Here is a 20077-nt window from a genome sequence, read left to right as displayed (position 1 = left end):
GTTAGAGCTTGAAGGAAATAATCCATTTTCTGCTTCATTCTCTTTCTACCCACTAGAGGGCAGCAATAATGCACAGGGAAGGGGAAATTACTCAAGCACTGGCCTTGTTCTCAGCAAGACTGTAGCCTTTGTGAGATGAAAACTCTCAGAAAGTGCCTCAGATTCTCATATGTGAATTACTAGGTCAGCTTTGCTTTATCCATCCCTAAATGCAAAGAGAACTTTGATTAACTCCCTTCGAAATTATGAAACGTATCTGTTGGCTTGGCTGAACATATTAATTTTCAATATGAATGTGAAAATATCTCTAACAAAGATATATGTGTCAAAGTTACGTGTTTTAGTTGTATATTGCTGTGTAACGAACTACTTCCAAATGTAGTGATTAAAACAGCGATCATGTTGTCATCTCCGTCTATCCTATTGGTTGGCTGAGCACAGCCGGGTGGTTCTTGTGCTCGATGTGATGTTGGCGGGGACTGTGGTCATCTGGGAGCTCAGATGGGCCAGAAAGTTCAAAATGGCCCACTCAGGAGGTTGACAGTTACTGCTGGCTGTCAGCTGGGAGCTCAGCAGGGGCTGCTCACCAGAGCACCCAGTTCTCCTTCTTTATGTGGCTGGAACAATTCATAGCACAGTCGTTGGGTACCAAGAGGGAGTATACCAAGAATGAGCATTCCAAAAGAAATTATGCAGAAGTTTCCAGTCCCCGACATTGCTTCTACCACCTTCTAATGGTCAAACAGTCACAAAATCAGCCCAGATTCAAGAGGAGGGAAATAAGCTCTACCCCTTGATGTGGGGAGCAGTCTGTGTCTACAGTGAAGGGAGAAATTGGTGAGGACCATCCTTGGAGACCACTGTAGACAGGGTGAAGAAAAAGCCTATTTCTGACTTACATTTTGGAAAGATAGATATAAATCTTGGAGGATGCAAGAGAATATTTCCTTATTTGATACATGGGAATTGCTTCTTCATGTGGTACTTTAAGTATTAAGATGCAAGGAAGTCATTTCTTATGTTCTCCTCCCTAGGTCTGTTCTCTAAAGCGGTAAAAAATGGCCAGAGGATCAGTGTCCGATGAGGAAATGATGGAGCTCAGAGAAGCTTTTGCCAAAATTGGTGAGTGGACCCTGTGCCTCAAGTTGCACAGCTCCCTACCTTACTGAGTAGCTTCAGGACAGATTCAGGGAGATGGTAGCATGAGAAAAATAGCAGAGGTCACAGCAAGCCAGTGACTGTGGTTAGAAGAGCTGGGGGAACTGAGTTTTGAAAAATATGCTTTAAGAAAATTACTTTTTCTCTATCAAAACATGGAATATGGATTCTTTCCCACATGTAGCTTTTTCCTGGAAATGGTCCCTAAGTCTCTTCCTGTCTATCTTGTCTGCTTTCTTTGATTTCCTTCATTTTAATACTGTTACCTACTTACTCTTTATCACGCCTGTGATTTACTTAAGAGTTTCTGTAAAAATCCCTTCAGATCCTCTTGCCAGAACCTCTGCTTTGAAATTATGACTCTTTTACTTTGGACGTTGGAAGGGATGCTAGTGCCCCTAACCATAGCAACAGGCCTCTTATGAGATTCTGATTGTTTTGTGGGGTCAGGCCTCAACCCCTGAATGACCACCTCCCCTGTCCTTTCACCTCCCATCTAGTCTTCCCTCACCTCTCTGAAAGCTGTCACCTGGATTGCCGTGAAGCTTCAGTACGTCTTTTGTATTACAGATACTGATGGCAACGGATACATCAGCTGCAATGAGTTGAATGACTTATTCAAGGCTGCTTGCTTGCCTCTGCCTGGTTATAGAGTAAGAGAAATTGCAGAAAACATGATGGCTACAGGTGATCTGGACCAAGATGGGAGGATCAGCTTTGATGAGTTTATCAAGGTGAGTACCGTGCAGAATACAAGCAGATGCATTTGAAACTTGTAACTTTAATTCAGTTTCCGAAAATATTCAGAAAGACATTTCTACCCTCCTTGCTTCAACATGATGTATTTTTTCCTTTGTGACTTTCTTGATCACTTCATGGGTTTCTAAAGATACATTATACTTTTGCAGGTTTTTCATGGTCTAAAAAGCACAGATGTTGCCAAGACCTTTAGAAAAGCGATCAATAAGAAGGAAGGGATTTGTGCGATTGGTGGTACTTCAGAGCAGTCTAGTGTTGGCACCCAACACTCCTATTCAGGTAGGCTATACTAACAGGGGGCGAGCAGAGGAGCAGAGGGTGATGGGATGGTGAGAGATCTGAGGGCTGGGGGAGAGGGAAACATGTAGAAAGGATCTAGGCCTTCTGGAGTTACAGATTCTAAACTTGGTGTTCAAACCTAAGAGGTATAAGCAGGCACAGCTTTAGGGACTACTACCTATTGTCCTGTGTGTAAGTGGGGCCAGTTCCAGGTGCATAACATAGAAACAGTCCTAGCTCCAGGCAGGGTCTAATACCAGATCATTTCATCAGCATTTAAAAACTACATTAAAGGCTGCCAAAATTCCTTTGTAAATCTTACAGACAAAATTGGAGCTCCTGTCTTCAAACTTCATGATTATTCTTAACTCCTGCTTAGTTGTCAAAAAAAATTTATATTTTCATTGATTTGGAAGAAAGTTATGTATTTATTCTGAAGGCTGTCATCCAACAGCCTTAATGGAAACTTCTAATAGCACAATAAGTACAGTAACCCAACATTTCCCACACGGAGTTCTTTAAAACATTAATTGATGTTAAAGATAAATTCATGGTAAATACCATGTATAGTTGCTAAGTCGAAGTTTAGACTTTTATTTCTAAATATGGAAATTTGCAGAGTCTTTGCTCTGTCAAATGTGCATTATGAATCTGCAAGACGGTGACACGCTTTGCAGTGTTTCCCAAACTTTTGTGACTCAGGATTCCTCTGAGGGACACTTGTTTTTTAATGACACACAGTTTAGCAAACAGTGCTAGACTATAACGCATAACTTGAGATTTTATTAAAACTTCTAAAATCAATTCACGGCATCTTTACAGAAAGGAAAGGAAGATTCTATCACAAATGATTTCATTTCATAGCAATTTCATTATAATTGTATAAAGAAGCTCAGAGATGCTGCAAGGATGGTCCATGGTCATTCAACATTTAAATCATCAGGGCTACAGGCAGAACCCTGAGTTTTTATGCTGTAAGAATTAGACCACATTAATGTTTCATATCTAGATAAAATATTTTCATTATTTCTATATTTACATTTATAAATATAAATATATATACTTGCTTCTAAATATATCTACATATATATTTTCATTGTTTTGTTTTGTCTAAATCTGCTTGCTGTATGTTTTATGACTTGGAGTGAACATAGTTTCTCTGCATATTTCCCAAGTGATCTGAGATTTTTAAATGCCTGTAAATATGAGATGATAAGATAATGAACCAGATAACTTTCTAATGTCTCTCCTGGGCATGAGAATCCGAGATCCATGTGGGTAATTTTGTTTACATCGTATTTTCACTTTGCAAATCAGTTATTTTAATCATTTACTTGCAGAGGAAGAAAAGTATGCCTTTGTCAACTGGATAAACAAAGCCCTGGAAAATGATCCCGACTGTCGGCATGTCATCCCCATGAATCCAAACACAAATGATCTCTTTAATGCTGTTGGAGATGGCATCGTCCTTTGGTAAATAACGCTTCCTTCTCGGTTTCCAACGAATTGCCCCTTTTCTGGAGTATCAGCAACTAATTGTGTTTATTCTAGACCTTTCCTTTGGTGCTCAGTTGCATGTGGAATGCTTTTCTGGACTTTTCTCTCGGCAGGTCCAAAAGAGCAAAGGAATCTCAAAAGCAACTTATAATGAGAAATATAAAACTGCTATTGCTTGGATGGAGAGGAGGATGCAGAGTATGGAGATTAACATAAACATGGAGATATAGTAATACAAGGCCAAAGGCAATTATTTTTGGAATATATGCCACTTTACTTCATCTGAGTATGACCTACCATGAGATCAGATAGACTTGTCCTTAAGCTGTAGTCCTTAAGCAAAGGAACTTTTGGGTGGGCACATAAATACACAACTCAAATAATAAGGGCACCTGGAAAAGGAGAATGTATTCTCTCCAGGGGAGGCCTCCAGCACAGTGCTGGTCAATTCAAGATGATGTCTTTGAAACTACCTCTGCAGTCTAGTTTCAGCAGGTTCTCTTTAGCAGGTTCACGCAGGTCATTGTGTTAGTGAGGTAGCTTGAGATGCTCAGTATGCAGTGGGCCAAGGAGTTGAAGGGAAGGATTGGTGGGCAAGACTTTGAGCTTCCCTCCTCTGCTTCGACTAGCAAAACTCTGCTTTTGACCTTTTATTTATTAGAATTTATCCTGAGATTTTATTTTTAAAAGGTTTCACTGCTTAAAAAAAAAAAATCAAGATCTTGGCCTACAGTATCAAGGCTTGACTCCTTAGGTTGGCACCCAAGGCACCTGGTGCTGTGGTCTTCCCTCGATCTCCTTCTAGTTTTACCTCCTGAGACCCCCATGACTCATTGGTCCCCAGCCCAGGGTACTGAGTGGACAACTGCATGAATGACTGAGGGCACCAGCAGACATACTCACTCCCCCGTGCACACCTGCCTGTAACCTGTGACTGGGGCTTTGCCTTTTATTTTCCTTTTTAAGAATGCTCTTCCCCATCTGCTCCTTCTGTGCAAATCTATATCCCATGACGTTTTCTGGCCCATCCCAGCCCCCACTGAATTTGTCGAGGACATGTTACTTGTAATACTTTGGGAACCATTATAATGCTCTGCTTTGGATGGCTATGTAACTTTTCATATCCATATATTTTGTCTCTGTAGTTGAACTATTACGCTGTTCAAGGGCAGGGATATCTTATGCTTTTTTGTCACTCCTTCCCCTTCACCATCCCAGGACTTCGCTAGATTACTACTAGTTTTATATTTTTCAAATGATGATTTAGTAGTTTGTTTTGCCTAAATCTTATTAAAAAGGAAATAATCAGTCACGTTTACCATTCTTTGATTTTGTTGTTATTTCTTTTGGATTTTTTTTCCAACTTCGTTTCTGTAAATAAGTTAGAGGTGACCAAAGGAAATTTATTTTTATGTCCCATTGAAGGTTAAACCAATACTAAACTGGGTAAAATTAAATTGTAAGTGGGGGAAATTTATAAACTACTGATTAAATAAGACTACAGAAGGATATAAAAAAGTTATCATATGATTAGTTAAAGGTATAAAGTTTGTAGACATTATGTAAGCTCAGAAGAATGAGTATGTAGATTGTCTTTCACATAGTGAGGACAGTTTTCATGGTTAAGAAAATGAAGTACTTATGGGGATTTTCTGTGGTTATCTACCCAGAATTTCCTAATTTGTGCTAAGGAAACCAAGATAATTTTGCAGCTTTTTAGGTGGTGAATGAAATGGGGTCCTTACTTCCTGCCTTAATATATTAGGATAACTTCAGGAACATTAACCTTTCCCATAGACAGTTTGAATAGTCAGAATGACATAACCGATTTTGTATCTAAACACTCAGTAGCACAGATTATGTTGCTGTCTTGTTCCAGTACGGTATTGCTAGAATTTAAATTCAATGTTACTGGGCTCTGTTACTGAGAAGCCTGTTTCTTTAATTTAATTTTTTCTCTTTCAGTAAAATGATCAACCTGTCAGTGCCAGACACAATTGATGAAAGAACAATCAACAAAAAGAAACTTACCCCTTTCACCATTCAGGTATGTCTTCCCACCATCACTGTAATGTAGCATTTGCTTGGAATGAATGAGCACGTAACTGCTGAGTCAGACTTTTGAAGGGACTCCGATAAAATTGCCAAAACCCAGGCTTTGGGCTGGTGATTTGTCATGAGTAGTGGATAGAGGGACACATTGCTGTTGGGTCGTTTATTAATACAGCAGAGGAGAGAGGAGATTGGTGTAGGGTGTTAGTAGTTGGGTTGTGTATTTGTTTTGGCTCCTTAAAAATAAAATTCATCTAAGCTAAAGTTTTAACTTCACCTTACTCTAGCAATTTGTCTTTGAGCTGATGCCAAATGCATAGCATTTTAGCTGAAAAGATATGCCTTAGTAATAAGTGAGGAGGTGAAAAATGAGAACTCTGGCAGGCTTCACAGTGGTATTGGCCATAGCCATTAATGTAATAAATGTGATTTGCTTTTATTCCTTTAGTGTGTCGATTAACTGGAATGGTAACCAGCAGTAAGATGTATTTCTATGTTACATTCCAATGTGTTAACGTTATTGTAATTCTCTTGCTCAGAAACCATGTCTCACTTCTTAAATCATCAATAATATATTATCCCCTGTTTAAATTTAAACAACATTGTGTACTGTTAAAATGGAAGTGGTAACCACATTGGGAGCAATGAGTAAACATACATGAATGCACTTAATGTTACACTCACTAGTAATCATGGCCATAAGTAAAACAATATTTTTTACTCCTCATTTGAGTGCTTGGGCAAGAAACCACTTTTCTTCAGATAGTTCCGTTCCCAGTTCTCTGGGGGCCTTTGTTTTGTTTTGAGTTTGTCATAAAAACAACTTCTCTACATCTCTGACACTGATATCTCCTCCTTTATGGACTCAAGAATAGTACATGGACTGTAGACTGAGAACTTCATTGACTTTATTCCACCTGCATGTGAGTTACATTACATGAACTGTTGTTAGTCATAAGAACATCGAATCCATGTGTGAGTGTGTGTTCCGTAGTTATTATGGATACTCAATAAATTGTTGTAGTAAAAGCCGCTCCATCTTTTCGAGAAATTTGATTTGTGTCTTTTTAATACCCTTAATACTCAATCTGCAAGTCAGAAAGCTATTCTGTTACTCTGTTTTATGACCTTGATTTACATCAACAGTTGTCTTATTGGTGATAGCCAGTGACAGGACAATGACTTCCCTCAAAAGTGCCCCTTGATTTTGGCTATGGAGATGTTGAGTGTGTAGGCTTCCTCAGAGAGAAAGATGGAAAAATACAAGACACATTCATTTCAAGCTGACCAGGATGGCCTTCAACTCAGGGTGGCCAGGTGTGAGTGAGTAGACCAACTATATAAGCTCAGTGTCTGGGTCACTGGATTTTCTCTTCTGGTTGTTGTTCACTGCTTTTCTAAATGTAAAAACCGGTGAAGACCATGCCTCTAGACCTGTGAACTTTCCAGAAGGAGGACATCATTGCTATTGCCAACCAGAAACCATCATTTGGCATCTGCAAAGTCAAAGAAACACAACTTGCATCCTTTTTCTCCCTCAGGAAAACTTGAACTTGGCTCTGAACTCTGCCTCAGCCATTGGCTGCCATGTGGTTAACATAGGAGCTGAGGACTTAAAGGAGGGGAAGCCTTATCTGGTCCTGGGACTTTTGTGGCAAGTCATCAAGATTGGGTTGTTTGCCGACATTGAGCTCAGCAGAAATGAAGGTAAGAGCCAAGTCTCAAGTGTTATCAATGGCACGGCTTTCTATTAATGCGTGTGTTGGGGACTGTAGGAGGAAGATGTCAGGAATTACTCAAGTTTTGAAAATGATATACAGTTATATTGAATCCACGGTATTAAGGTAACAGATTCTATCAATACTGACCAGACTATTTTAAATGACAGAACAAAACTTGTTAAGACCACAGACTAACAATAATGCTTCTCTAAAGCATATAGCCCAGTTTGTCTGGGACTCCATCCTCAAGAGCTTTTTTCAGAGCTCACTTTGCCTTTAGATACCTCATAACAAATAAGACTACTTTTAACTTGTATTTTGTGAAGAGATTCACATTCATCTACTGCAGTGATAGCAACCAGATTAGGAGACACTTGTTCTATTTCTTATGAAGGCTATAGAGGAATGTGTAGGTCAGAGTGTTCAAAGTTGCTGTTATGTGGCATAAGTAAGTCTAGAGATGTAATGTACAGCATGAGGACTGTAGTTGATACTGTTGTATACTGCTCATTTGCCAAGAGAATAGATTTTTAGATACTCTTACCACCAAAGAAAAAAAGAAGGGTAGCTATATGAGATGAATATATTAATTTGCTTGGCCATAGTAATTACCTCATTATGCATATGTATAGCAAGGAAAGTATATCCAAACATCATGTTGTATACCACCTTAAATATATATAATAAAAAATAAAAATTTTAAAAAGACTGTAGAAAATTACATTTATGGTTTCAAAGTTCTCAACTAAATATGTGGCTGCCAATCTTATTCTGTCTTCTCTTACCATCCCATGTGCATTTAAATGGTGACCACCCAGTTGCTTCCACACAGGTAGTAGACCTCGATAAGTATCATACAGAGTACAATGTTACCTGTTAGTTTTCAGGTACAAATCCTACAAATATGAAACCCGGCCAAATTCTAATCTTTAGTTATACATACTTTTTTTGTGTATGTCCAAATCACAATAACCAATGAAGAATTCAGAAGTATTTTTCAACCAATGTATTAAACATAATATAAAGAAGGGGAAAAAAGGCAGATAGGGATCTTAGAACTCACAAGAAAGAGTATTGATTTGTACATAATGACCTCTGCTAAATTTAAACCTTCTAACCGAACAAAAAATTCATCTGGTGAAACATGCAAGAGAGTTGATTACTTTGTTGAGTTGCTGTAATTATGCAGGTAAGCATTTGAAATATAAAACGCCCAAGGGAATAGACTAAAGAACATTGTCATTATTACAAAATTGATTTCTTAAAAGCAAAAGTGTTGTCATATCATAAAATGTGACCTGACAGACCCAGCAGAGCATTCTGAGCCAACAGTCTTGTTTACTTTCATGTCTCTGCCCAGTGTTCAGCTTAGCACCAAGATTCGTTGGTGCCTTGTCTTCTCCATCTGAAAAATGGGGATGACATAAGCTCACAATAGCTTACCCTCTTTTTAGGGAATAATAATAAACTGTTTATTCCACAGGAGAGGCTACAAGTACCTTTACTCCAGAGAGGTATCTCTATCCAGAGAGCTATGTTTAGCTTTTCCAGCAGAGCTCAGTGAAAGTTATAACTAATCCCCACAAACATCCCCTGTATTTACTTTTCTTCGGTTTTTGTGCTTCTTCAGCCCTGATTGCTCTTTTGAGAGAAGGGGAGAGCCTGGAGGATTTGATGAAACTCTCCCCTGAGGAGCTCCTGCTGAGGTGGGCTAATTACCACCTGGAAAATGCAGGCTGCAACAAAATCAGCAACTTCAGCACTGACATCAAGGTAGGAGAAATGCCATTTCAACATGACTAACTGCAGCAGTGAAGGTGAATTTGGGTATTAATGGAGAAAAGACAAAGATACTGGGCCTCAGCTCTTCGGAAGCTCTAGGGTCTAGTTGAGTGCTGTTTCGGAGTCCATCTGCAGCTCTAGTACTGGAACACACATAGATCTGTCCACAGTTCTAGTGCAGAATCAAAGGGAGATGGGTCTCACTCGGAGTTTCAGTATTAGGAAGCAGAGGGACAAGGGTGAGATAGAGGAAGGGCAAGAGATAAGACTGCTTTTCCAGTAAAGAGAGTCATGCGGAGTATAACATCTCTGGTTTTGTAAACGAGAGCATTAAATTTAATTTAACTTTTTAAATTAAAAAATTTAAATGAGGATGAGTCTTCTAATTAATAATAGCAAACATGATGTCTGCTGCATGTCAGACACTGTTCTCACTGCTTTATATATACATTGACTCATGTAATCCTTATAACAACCCCATGAGTAAGGATTATTCTCTCATTTTACAAATAAGGAAACTGAGACAAAGATCTACAAGGGTAAAGTCTATGGGAGCCATACACTGTGGTTTTCAAGTTTATGAAAAATCCCATGTCAAGGTGAAGGGAAGCAGCTGTGGCATTGCTGACAGATGGACCAAGATAGAAAGAGCTTTCAGAGCAGTAAGGACATCAGAACACAGTTCCTAGTAGAGAATGGGGTGAGGTGCTGGGACGCAACACAAAGAAAACACTTGTCTCCACTTTCTCAAAAGTTAAAGAAATTTCCTCCAGGAAGCAGAGTCAGAGGAAAGGTCACATGACTTCCCAAGAGTCCACCAGGCTTATAATTCTTTGAGTAACAGCTTCCTGCTGTGGCACAGTGTGGACTCAATGATATTTGGAACTCAGGTTCTGCCAGACACATGCCAAGTGGAGTAAAGCTTCTAGGGGGAAAATTCCTCCTTCCTTAGGACCTAAGATAATCATGCCAAATCCATTTTTATAACTACACAACATTTATTGGTAATTAACATTCTTCTAGCAGCACCCACCAAACTGGGGTTTAACAGGAGCTGGATGTCATTATCTCCCTTTCTGCTCAACAGTTAAGCTCTGTGATTGTTGCAAAACTTTTCAGCCAAAATGTGGCTGCTTGATTTCAGCCATAAATTGACCTGATCACTGAAAGGCTGTGTATTTTAGAATGATAACCATTTTGGACTCTGGGAAGTACCTGTATGAGATAGAAACTGGCAAGCTGAGCACTTATACAGTGGTTGTGCCTGTTCTCAGGGAGCAGCTGCATTCAGACTGAGGTCGGTCCCGCAATGGGTATGTCTAAGTAGCCAGCAACTTTGGGAGATGCCATTAAATCCCCTTAAGTCAGCAAAGGTGGGGAAAACACCTGTACTAGACTAAAAGGTTTATTAGGATCAGGTGAAATTAGATGACTCGTAGCAAAGCTAAGATGTTAACACATGGTAGGCAGATTTTATTGGTGCCTAACACCTGCATGAAACTTCCACTGACTTCAAAATAGCTACAGTGAAAAGAGGAGGGAGGGGAGAAAGAAAGGAGACGACAATTGGTTTCCCCAGCTGTGACATCAATGGCTCACATTTCTCCCGTTCTCGTCTTTCTAAAGTCAAAAGTGTGAGCATATCTCTGCTTTGCCCAGACCCTACCCAGTTTTAAAACAAAGTAATAGCTGATTTCAGTCTTTAAGAAAAATTAAGATGCTTTTAAATGATTTCAATAAATTATCTGAAAATTTGTATACTTTCATTGACTGGGAATAAATTTATATTTTTAAGACTATGATTCTGAGAATTCTTTTTGTCAGTAAGCTTACTTCCAGAATCTAAGAAAACTTGAGAATTCAGTGCCTATATCCAGTCTTGTATAACTAAATTTAACCATTTTTTCGGCTTCTAGATAAACATTAAGTGCACTTGTCATCTTAATATTTCTCCTTTTACATAAAGACTGCTTGTTAGTGCTTCAACCTTCTGTTTTTGAAATCTTTTTCTTTTGCTATTGTCCATTTAAATGTATTTTTAAACTCTGCTTTAAACTTCTGCTTCCTTTTTCTGTCACTTTTTTTTAAATTAAACCTTAGCTGACTGACTTCTACAGCAATATAAAGGTATATATATTTTCCTGTATACAATCTAATACATGTAAGTGAATTGTTTTTCTCTCCTAAAAACAACAGAATAGTATCTGCTTTTTTGGGTTGCCTTTTATGTATGTCCTGTATTTTTAATTGTTATAATTCCTTTAAAAAGAAAAGCAAATATAATATGCAAACAAATAGAACAAATTAGTAAATGTATCTAGCTTTGTTAATTAAGTTACATTCTTGAATGATAGTTGAATAAGAAAGAAAATGTTTGCTTTTGGGAAATTAATGTCAGGCTAAGTATGTAATTAGATATGCTGTTTTGAAATTGTAATTTCTTAATTTCTCACAGGACTCAAAAGCTTATTACCACCTGCTTGAGCAGGTGGCTCCAAAAGGAGATGAAGAAGGCATTCCTGCTGTTGTTATTGACATGTCAGGACTGAGGGTAAGGCCATGTCCGCAGTTTGTTCAGAGAACACGATGCTACCTTCACGTTGGCAATTCCATTGCTCAGTGTGACCCTCACTTTGGAATCCCATGACTGGGCATTTCTACTTAAAGCCCTGTTAAAACTGTTATGTAGTTTTAGATAATAATTGTGGAAAACTGAACTTGGAGGTAAAATATTAAAGAAAGAAAGAAACTAGTGCTAATTAAATGCCATGTACCATGCTAGGCATCTCTGTGGATGTCCATCACTTAATAGGCTCTAAACACCAACATGGGTCTGAATTCTGAAACTTCAATTTCTCCACCACATTTATACTGACCTTGAGTGTTGCCTTGCCCGTTTTTGTGCCTCATTTAATATCACTGGAGTTAAATACAGTAAGTTAATACTGAAGTCAGCTTATTCCTGAATGAGAAGCAAAGTAGAAATAAATGAGAAGTAAAGCGTATGAAATGTATTATTATAACGTTATCTGATAAAGCATCACATTAAGAAATAATTCTAGTCTGAAATTCTGTTTTCTGAAAATTGGTGGTTTCATAGATTCTAAGGACAGTGGACATATTTCAAGAAAACCTTGGTCTTGTTATAAGAGTTTGTTTACAAATGACTGGAGATTCTCTAAAGTTATTGAGTATATGAAATGAGTGGTTTTCAGTTTGAAGTCTCTAAAAGCCAAATTGGTATTATGTATTTATCAATGACCATACAAGGTTAACTAACTGATAAAATTAACTTTGTTTGGGCTGCAAGTAGGCCAACTCAGTCTGGGAAAAGTGTTTATACTAACCAGATGTTTTTCTTGGCAGGTGTAAATATCTTCTATGAGTTGGAAATATAAATTATTACTTAATAAATAAGTATTTTTGATAGACAAAATCCCATAAAGTCTATGCAAGAAAATAATAAAAAGGAAGCTTAATAGTTGAAAATAATTAAGATCAATTTAAATGATAAGACTATGAAATCTACTGAATCTCTTTAAAAACAGGGCAACAAATCACTTATCTGAAATAGTTCTATATACAGATGAGAGATCTCAGTTACTTAACTTCTGAGATTCCTTTTACCTGGACTTTCTGATTTTGGTGCAGGTGCATATAAGAAATATGTGCTGTTGTTGTCTACTCAGATAAACACAAAGGGTTTCACTGAGATTCCCATTTCTTTTTCACGTTGTACATATCTAGTTTGTGCATAAAAAGCCTTAACACAGCCTTGAAAAATCCTCTTTCATTGCAGGAGAAGGATGACATCCAGAGGGCAGAATGCATGTTGCAGCAGGCAGAGAGGCTGGGCTGCCGGCAATTTGTCACAGCCACAGATGTTGTCCGAGGGAATCCCAAGTTGAACTTGGCTTTCATTGCCAACCTCTTTAACAGATACCCTGCCCTGCACAAACCAGAGAACCAGGACATTGACTGGGGAGCACTTGAAGGTAACTGTAAACCAGTTGCTTAAGGTATTTGGAAAAATACTCAAAATTCAATGGCAATTCAAAATCACCTCCTAAGCAAATACATATGTAAACAGGCTATCAATTCTTTGGTGTACAACAAAGAGAATAAATACATTAATCAAGCCAATTACAGCCAAGGAGGAATAATCAAATACCATTATATCACGTCCATTAGATGTAGACTTCATCCATTATCCGAATTAAATCTTTTAGAGAAGACAGTGCATTTAATTATTGGATGAAATAAATCCTGAGTTCTAAAAAGATAATTTATGTAGTTAATGGACTGTGTTAATTCCTAGAGGCAAGAAATTGCCACCATACCATCTGAAAATGATATTTAACTTATAATACGATGTGCTTGCTGAGTTTTTTATTGTTTCTTTGGTTTGCATTATAAGGAGCACAGAAAAGTATTTTAAGGTGGAATCCCAGATAGTTGTATTTTGCAGGTTGGTGCCCTAAGATTGGGCAAAAAGTATGTGGCTTTAGTCAGGTTTTACTAGGTAAAAGTGCCAGAGATGTTTACTTTACTTGTCTTTTCTTTCATTTTTTTCATCATAAACTAGTCCCAATATTGAGACAAAAAATAAAGTCAAAATTAATATGTGTCACCAAAGCTGGGAAATCCAGATTGAAAGTATTGTTTGATGCTTTTCCACAATGCTTTACTGTAGCTGAAAATGCAATTATCAATTCATGTTCTAAAACTGCTGCATTTGTATCATTTGATAAATCATGGTCAAGGATGTGTATATTTTGTTCAAAATCTATTTTGTTCCCAAATCTATATATCAAGCCCACTAATCACCCATTTACAGCTGCCTCTAGAACATCCCTGTTTGGGTCCTTTACTGTCATTTGAAATGCAGCATATACAAAACAGAATTGATCATTTCTCCTCCCCTCTCCATTGCCTGTCCATCCACCTCCCATCCCATTTGCTCTCCTTTAGAAATTCTCCATTTCCATTAATTATACCACTTGTTCTTTAGTCACCAAAACTGAATACCTTGACTTCTACTACAGCTTCCTCTTCTTCACCCCTAAATCTATTAAATCAGTAAATGATAATAATTCTTCCCTTGGAATGTGTCCTACATTGTTATTTTTCCTTTCTGCTCTCCTGGACTTTTGTTATCTCATACACCAATTATTTTAATAGGTCTTAGGGGCCTATTCCTCCACTCATTAAACACTTGATTGTGCCCCACATACTAGCACCAACACTATCCCTTCTGAGTGTTTAATTTAAATGCATATCGCCTTTTAGTAATTCTGAACACTGCTGCCAGGCATATCCCAGTACTGCTTTCATTAGATCTCAGCCTTGCTCAAGAATTAATTATAGTAATACATATATATCTATGTATAAAAAGACTCTCTCTCTCTCTCTATATATATATATATATAAAGACCCAATACTGACTGCCATTGTCTAATATATCAACCAAAATCTGCTACCTAGCATTCAGAGATCCCTGATTCTGGCTCCAGCCTCTAGACAGCCTTATCTCTGTTACTGTACAACACAGATTCCTGACAAACCAGTTCCTGCTGTTCTTTATAGAGACCTTGCCTATACTCTCTTTGCGTTCATAGGGTATTTATATCATCTCCTATTCCCTTCCTTACCATCTCCTTAAATCCTCTATTCTTTCTTCTTTACTACCCAGATTTTACTAACCCTACGAGGTGAAGCTCAAAGTCTACCCCCTCCAAACTTAGCTCACATTATTCTTTCCACATTTCAGTTCAAATAGCAAATATACCTGCCTCATGTGTGCATCCTCCAGCTTGCATGATCTCTGTTTGATGCCTAAAAGTCTCATTTTTTTCCAGCAAGAATGTAAGTTCTTGAGGGACAACTTTGAACAATTACCCCATATAGGATCTTGCACACTACTAATAGATGCTACAGAAAGAAAAACTTGTTGAATTGAAATGGGAAAAAAATTAACACAGAATAGCAGCCCTCATCCAAATTCAATAGGGATTATTTTATTTGTTTCTTTTCTCATTCTACTTTCAGTTTTTATTGCAGCCTCGTTAGTTAAGTTAGATCTTTAAAAAGGCATGTTTTCTAGGACCTAAAAGATGATTGGTCTTTATTAATCTAGGTGAGACCAGGGAAGAGCGGACATTTAGAAACTGGATGAACTCCTTGGGTGTAAACCCTCGAGTCAATCATTTGTACAGGTAAGAATATTGGGAACTCATCCTTCATGTGAGACATAGCAACCTCAAAGGAGTCATGGGATTTCAAATATCGCTCTGGTGTGCATTTTTTTCACAAAATGTGTTTACCTTCATGAGAAGGAAAAAAAATGCCAAGTTGAGCTTCACATGTTGTATGTTCAGCTGAGACACCCACCTCCATACACCAGCCTCGCTGTGTGTTTAATACAAAAGTCATACCTCAGCAAAATGACAAATTTACTGTATGTCGTAAGCCTATGATCCGTTCACAAGAAGGCGAAAGACTGAATGTTAAGTTTGTGATTAAGCATCTCCTATATCATTTGTTAAAGCCATATTTCCTTTCCTGGAGGCAGCATTTGTTAGCTGAAGGGCTCTAGCTAGTTACACCTGGAGAGAGTAAGTTCCCAGTTTCTCTGAGTTGCAGTTTCTTTACCTCTGGAAATGGAGCTACTACTACCAATTTTACAGGGTGGTTGTGAATCTTCCATGAACTAATATGTACAGAAGAGCCTGGCTCACCATAGGCCCCGAATAAATGTCAGCTATCTGAGAAATCTTTTGTGTTTGTTTTGTTTAGTGACTTATCAGATGCCCTGGTCATCTTCCAGCTCTATGAAAAGATTAAAGTCCCTGTTGACTGGAACAGAGTAAACAAACCACCGTACCCCAAACTGGGAGGCAATATGAAGAAGGTAAACAGTGACTATTCTGATGTTCCAATAGGCAGGTGAAGTCATAAGCCTGCAAGAGCACGCTGTGAACACTCTGACAGGCAGCCAGACTTAGATAAGTAATGTTGATCCAGGGATTAAATTATAGCACAGCAATCAGAAACCTGAATAGTTTTATTAAAGTGAGTTCATTATTTCAGTTGATTACTTATTTATAATTCCATGTTGGATGTCTTTAAACATTATCATGTAAAAATTCTAATTAAGATAATTAGAGCAAGCAGAGCCACAGGGATTTTTTCCCCAGCAGGATCCTTATTCTAATTTTCTAAAGAATTGGAGCTTTGTACTGACAGTTTGACTTGTACAAATAGTTTGTCTACTGTCAACACAGGGGGAACATTGTTTTGTAACAACAGGGTTGGCACAGCTATCTCTCACCATTTCTTGTCTCTGTGACTCTTAATGACCCATGCACAGCCACAGGAATATTTGTCCCACATGTCCATCCACTATGTGTGCATAGAATGGAGAATCTAAATTTTCCATGTCAATCTCCACGAATTCAGCTATTTTAGAAATATAATGGAGAGCTAACTAAGGATGGCGCTCTATTTATGTAATGTGATACAGCCATGAAAATATTTATAATAATAAATTCATTATATAATAAATTCATTAAATAATAAATTCATTTTGGTTTTGCACTGAGTACACTATGAATATTTTTGATAAAAGTGAGGGTTCTATTTAAGAAAAGATAGAAAATGCTTGAACTAGTTTAGAATCCTACAATTGCAGAACCAGTTGAGACTTGAGAGATCATTCAATTCAATCTGACCTTGTTTATTTCATTTTGTATCTTTATTTTTCTTACCTGGTGTTTTTTTTATAATCAAGATGATGACATTAAATTGTTTTTCATCCTGCTCATTAATAGCTTGAGAATTGTAACTATGCAGTGGAATTGGGGAAGAATCAAGCTAAGTTTTCCCTGGTTGGCATTGGTGGACAAGATCTCAATGAAGGAAACCGAACTCTGACATTGGCCTTGATTTGGCAGCTAATGAGAAGGTAGTATGACTCATGGGAATGACTTTTTATTGAATGGATTATTTACCAAGAATAAAATTAGCAAATTTTTAACAGTGTGATTTAATCCAGTAAAAATGTGTTTTAAGCTAAACTTCATAACCAAAGAAGCACTTCCAAAGTAACGTTCCTTTCTCGGAAATCTACTTTTCTGACATTAATGTAACTACTACATCTTCCTCTTGATTAGTGGTTAGCACGGCATGTCTTTTTTTATGCTTTTACTTTTAACTGATTTGTGTAAATAACAGTCAATTACCTTTTTAAAAGATTTTTAAAATATGGGGGAAATAATGCTATATTTACCAACATTTTTACCATTTCTGGTGCTCTTCCTTCCATTGTATACAGATTTCCATCTGGTATCACTTTCCTTCTATCTGAAATATTTCTAATTGTGCATGTCTGCTGGTGATAAATTACTCCAGCTACTGCATGTCTGAACAAATCTGTTGTATTTTCATTTTTGAAAGATATTTTTTCTTAGTGTAGAATTCTGGGTTGACAGTTTTTCTTTCAGCACCTTATATATAACTTTCACTGTTTTCTCGCCTGTTATTGTTCCCAACAATAAATCTGTTGTCTTTCTTATCTTTTATCCTCTGTATCTAATATCTCTTTTTTTCTCTTGCTGCTTTTAAGATTCTCTTTATCACTGGTTTTAAGCAATTTGATTATGATGTACATTGTTTAGTGTGCTTAAGTTTTGTTGAACTTCTTGGACCTGTGCGTTTATACTTTCCATCAAATTTGGAAAACTTTTAGCTTTTGTTTCTTCAAATATGTCTTCTGTACTCCCCCAGCCCTATTTTGGGGGGACTGTAAGTGCATGTATATTTGGTCATTTCAAGTTGTCCCTGAGCTCACTGATCCTCTATTCACTTATTTTCTTTAAGTTTCATTTTTTTCTCTCTATGTTTTATTTTAGATAATTATTGTTTAGATAATTATCATTTTAGATAAGGCAATATATTGCCTTGTCTTCAAGTTCACTAATCTCTCTTTTTTCATGATGTCTAATGTTCCATTAGCCCCATACGGTCTATATTATTTTTTATCTCATCGTTATAGTCTCCATGACTAGAAATTTTGAGTCTTTTGCATCTCCCGTATCTCTCCTTTCCTCTACCTTCTTGAACATGTAGAATGTAATTATAATAACTGTTATTTCTAGGTCTGTTTTTACTAATTTATTTATATCTTCATTACGAGTCATATTTTCTGGCTTTTTTGCATGCTGCTAATTTTTTATTGTATGCCAGATGTTGTGAATTTTATTTTGCTGGGTACTGGTATTTCTGGATTCCTTTAAATATTCTTGAATTTTGTCCTGGGATGGAGTTAAGTTACTTAAATACAATTTGATCTGTTTAAGGCTTACTTTTTTTAATTTTTAATTTTTTAATTTTTAATTTTTTTAAATTAATTTTTATTAGCATTTGCATTGTTACAAATCATACTTATTCTTTATGCCCCTTATCAAATCTCTCCACTGCACCCTTCCCCACCCCTCCCCCCTTTAATAACCATAGATTTGTTCTCTCCATCTGATATATTAACTGTTTCTCTGTTGGTTTGTTGAATAGATTTTTTTTTTTTTTTTTTTTGGCAGCTGGCTGGTATGGGATCGAAGCCAGCGACCTTGGGGTTATAAAGCTGTGCTTTATAATCAGCCAAGCTAACCAGTCAGCCTTGAGGCTTCCTTTTAAGCTTAGTCTGGATCTCATTTTGCCTCTTACTACTGAGATAATACTCTTCTGAGTATTCTAGGCACCTTGGCTTTCTTGAGTTTTCAACCCTGTCCCTTCAACTCAGGGCTATGACCATGCTCTGTTTGGGTTTTCTCTCCATGCTGGGACAATCTCAGGGCTCACCTTGTTTGTTTTACTTTCATCAGGGATCACTGTCCCATGCTTTCTGTTGACAGTGTCTGAACAACATTGTCTTAATGTTTTTCATTGTGTTTTAGGTGTTTAAATCTGGTCCCTGTTACTCCATCATGGCTAGGAGCAGAAGACATTTTAATAGAAAACTTAAAAAGAGAACTTCAGATACTTTTTGGAGCTTAATATAAACTTGATTAGTGTGAGAACTCCAGGGTGATATTAGTTAAACAATAATAGAATATAATGACATACAAATAGAAAATACATTGTAAAAAAAATAGACAACTTTTAGTACAATAGCACAAATCTGAGAAGAATTTTAGATAACAAATCTATAAGTACAAAATAGTTTACTTTTAAGTGCTCCACTCTTGTCTCCTATACCGATTGCTTGACCAGGCAGAAATCTTACACTCCTCAATTAGAATCTATGTTAGTGTGACTTCATTCATTTTCTACCTGGAAGGAAGCCCCAGAAGCCACATGTCACATTACACTACATTTAACAAGGTAATGGCGAAGACAAGGTTTGTAGTGTCCCTAGACACTTCAGCTTTAGTCCCAAGCCACTGTCTGCAGATCCTAATATTCATGACTGGTTCGCAATGTAATTATGTCAGTGTTTACAGTTGAGGTAGGATAATCGGAAGTGACCATAATAGATTTTACTACTTGACTCACATTTGCTTTACTTAGAACTCCACTACCCATTTCTAAACTGGAGTCTCTTTAATGATGGAAGGCAGATGTCAAAAGGCTCCCCTGGCACAGAAAACTCCAGAGCTAAAGAATCTTTAACTCCATCTTTTATTTTATTGCATGTATCTAGAACATCACTGAAAGTTCCCAAGGGCCAGTCTCACCAGTATATTTCCAGAAACTATTTCTAAACTATCTTCATTGTCTTTCACATGTGTTTTTAATTCTTAAAAGATTGGCTTTTAGTACTGATTGCTTTAAAA

At 37.2% G+C, this 20077-nt stretch overlaps 1 protein-coding gene across 1 annotated transcript in view; it reads left to right on the top strand.

The window, feature by feature from the left end:
- Positions 1 to 1058: 1058 nt before the first annotated feature.
- Positions 1059 to 20077, top strand: part of LCP1 (lymphocyte cytosolic protein 1) — a 28305-nt gene continuing 9286 nt past the window's right edge. The window contains exons 1-12 of the mRNA XM_063102903.1: positions 1059 to 1122; positions 1729 to 1892; positions 2067 to 2196; positions 3537 to 3669; positions 5659 to 5740; positions 7287 to 7452; positions 9097 to 9239; positions 11704 to 11799; positions 13048 to 13243; positions 15385 to 15463; positions 16044 to 16158; positions 17078 to 17211. Of these exons, the coding sequence (XP_062958973.1) occupies positions 1059 to 1122; positions 1729 to 1892; positions 2067 to 2196; positions 3537 to 3669; positions 5659 to 5740; positions 7287 to 7452; positions 9097 to 9239; positions 11704 to 11799; positions 13048 to 13243; positions 15385 to 15463; positions 16044 to 16158; positions 17078 to 17211 (1502 nt within the window). The remainder of the gene's footprint in view (positions 1123 to 1728; positions 1893 to 2066; positions 2197 to 3536; positions 3670 to 5658; positions 5741 to 7286; positions 7453 to 9096; positions 9240 to 11703; positions 11800 to 13047; positions 13244 to 15384; positions 15464 to 16043; positions 16159 to 17077; positions 17212 to 20077) is intronic.

This window comes from Cynocephalus volans, chromosome 7 (assembly GCF_027409185.1).
Source record: "Cynocephalus volans isolate mCynVol1 chromosome 7, mCynVol1.pri, whole genome shotgun sequence".
Lineage (NCBI taxonomy): Eukaryota > Metazoa > Chordata > Mammalia > Dermoptera > Cynocephalidae > Cynocephalus > Cynocephalus volans.
This window is presented reverse-complemented; position numbering and strand designations above follow the sequence as displayed.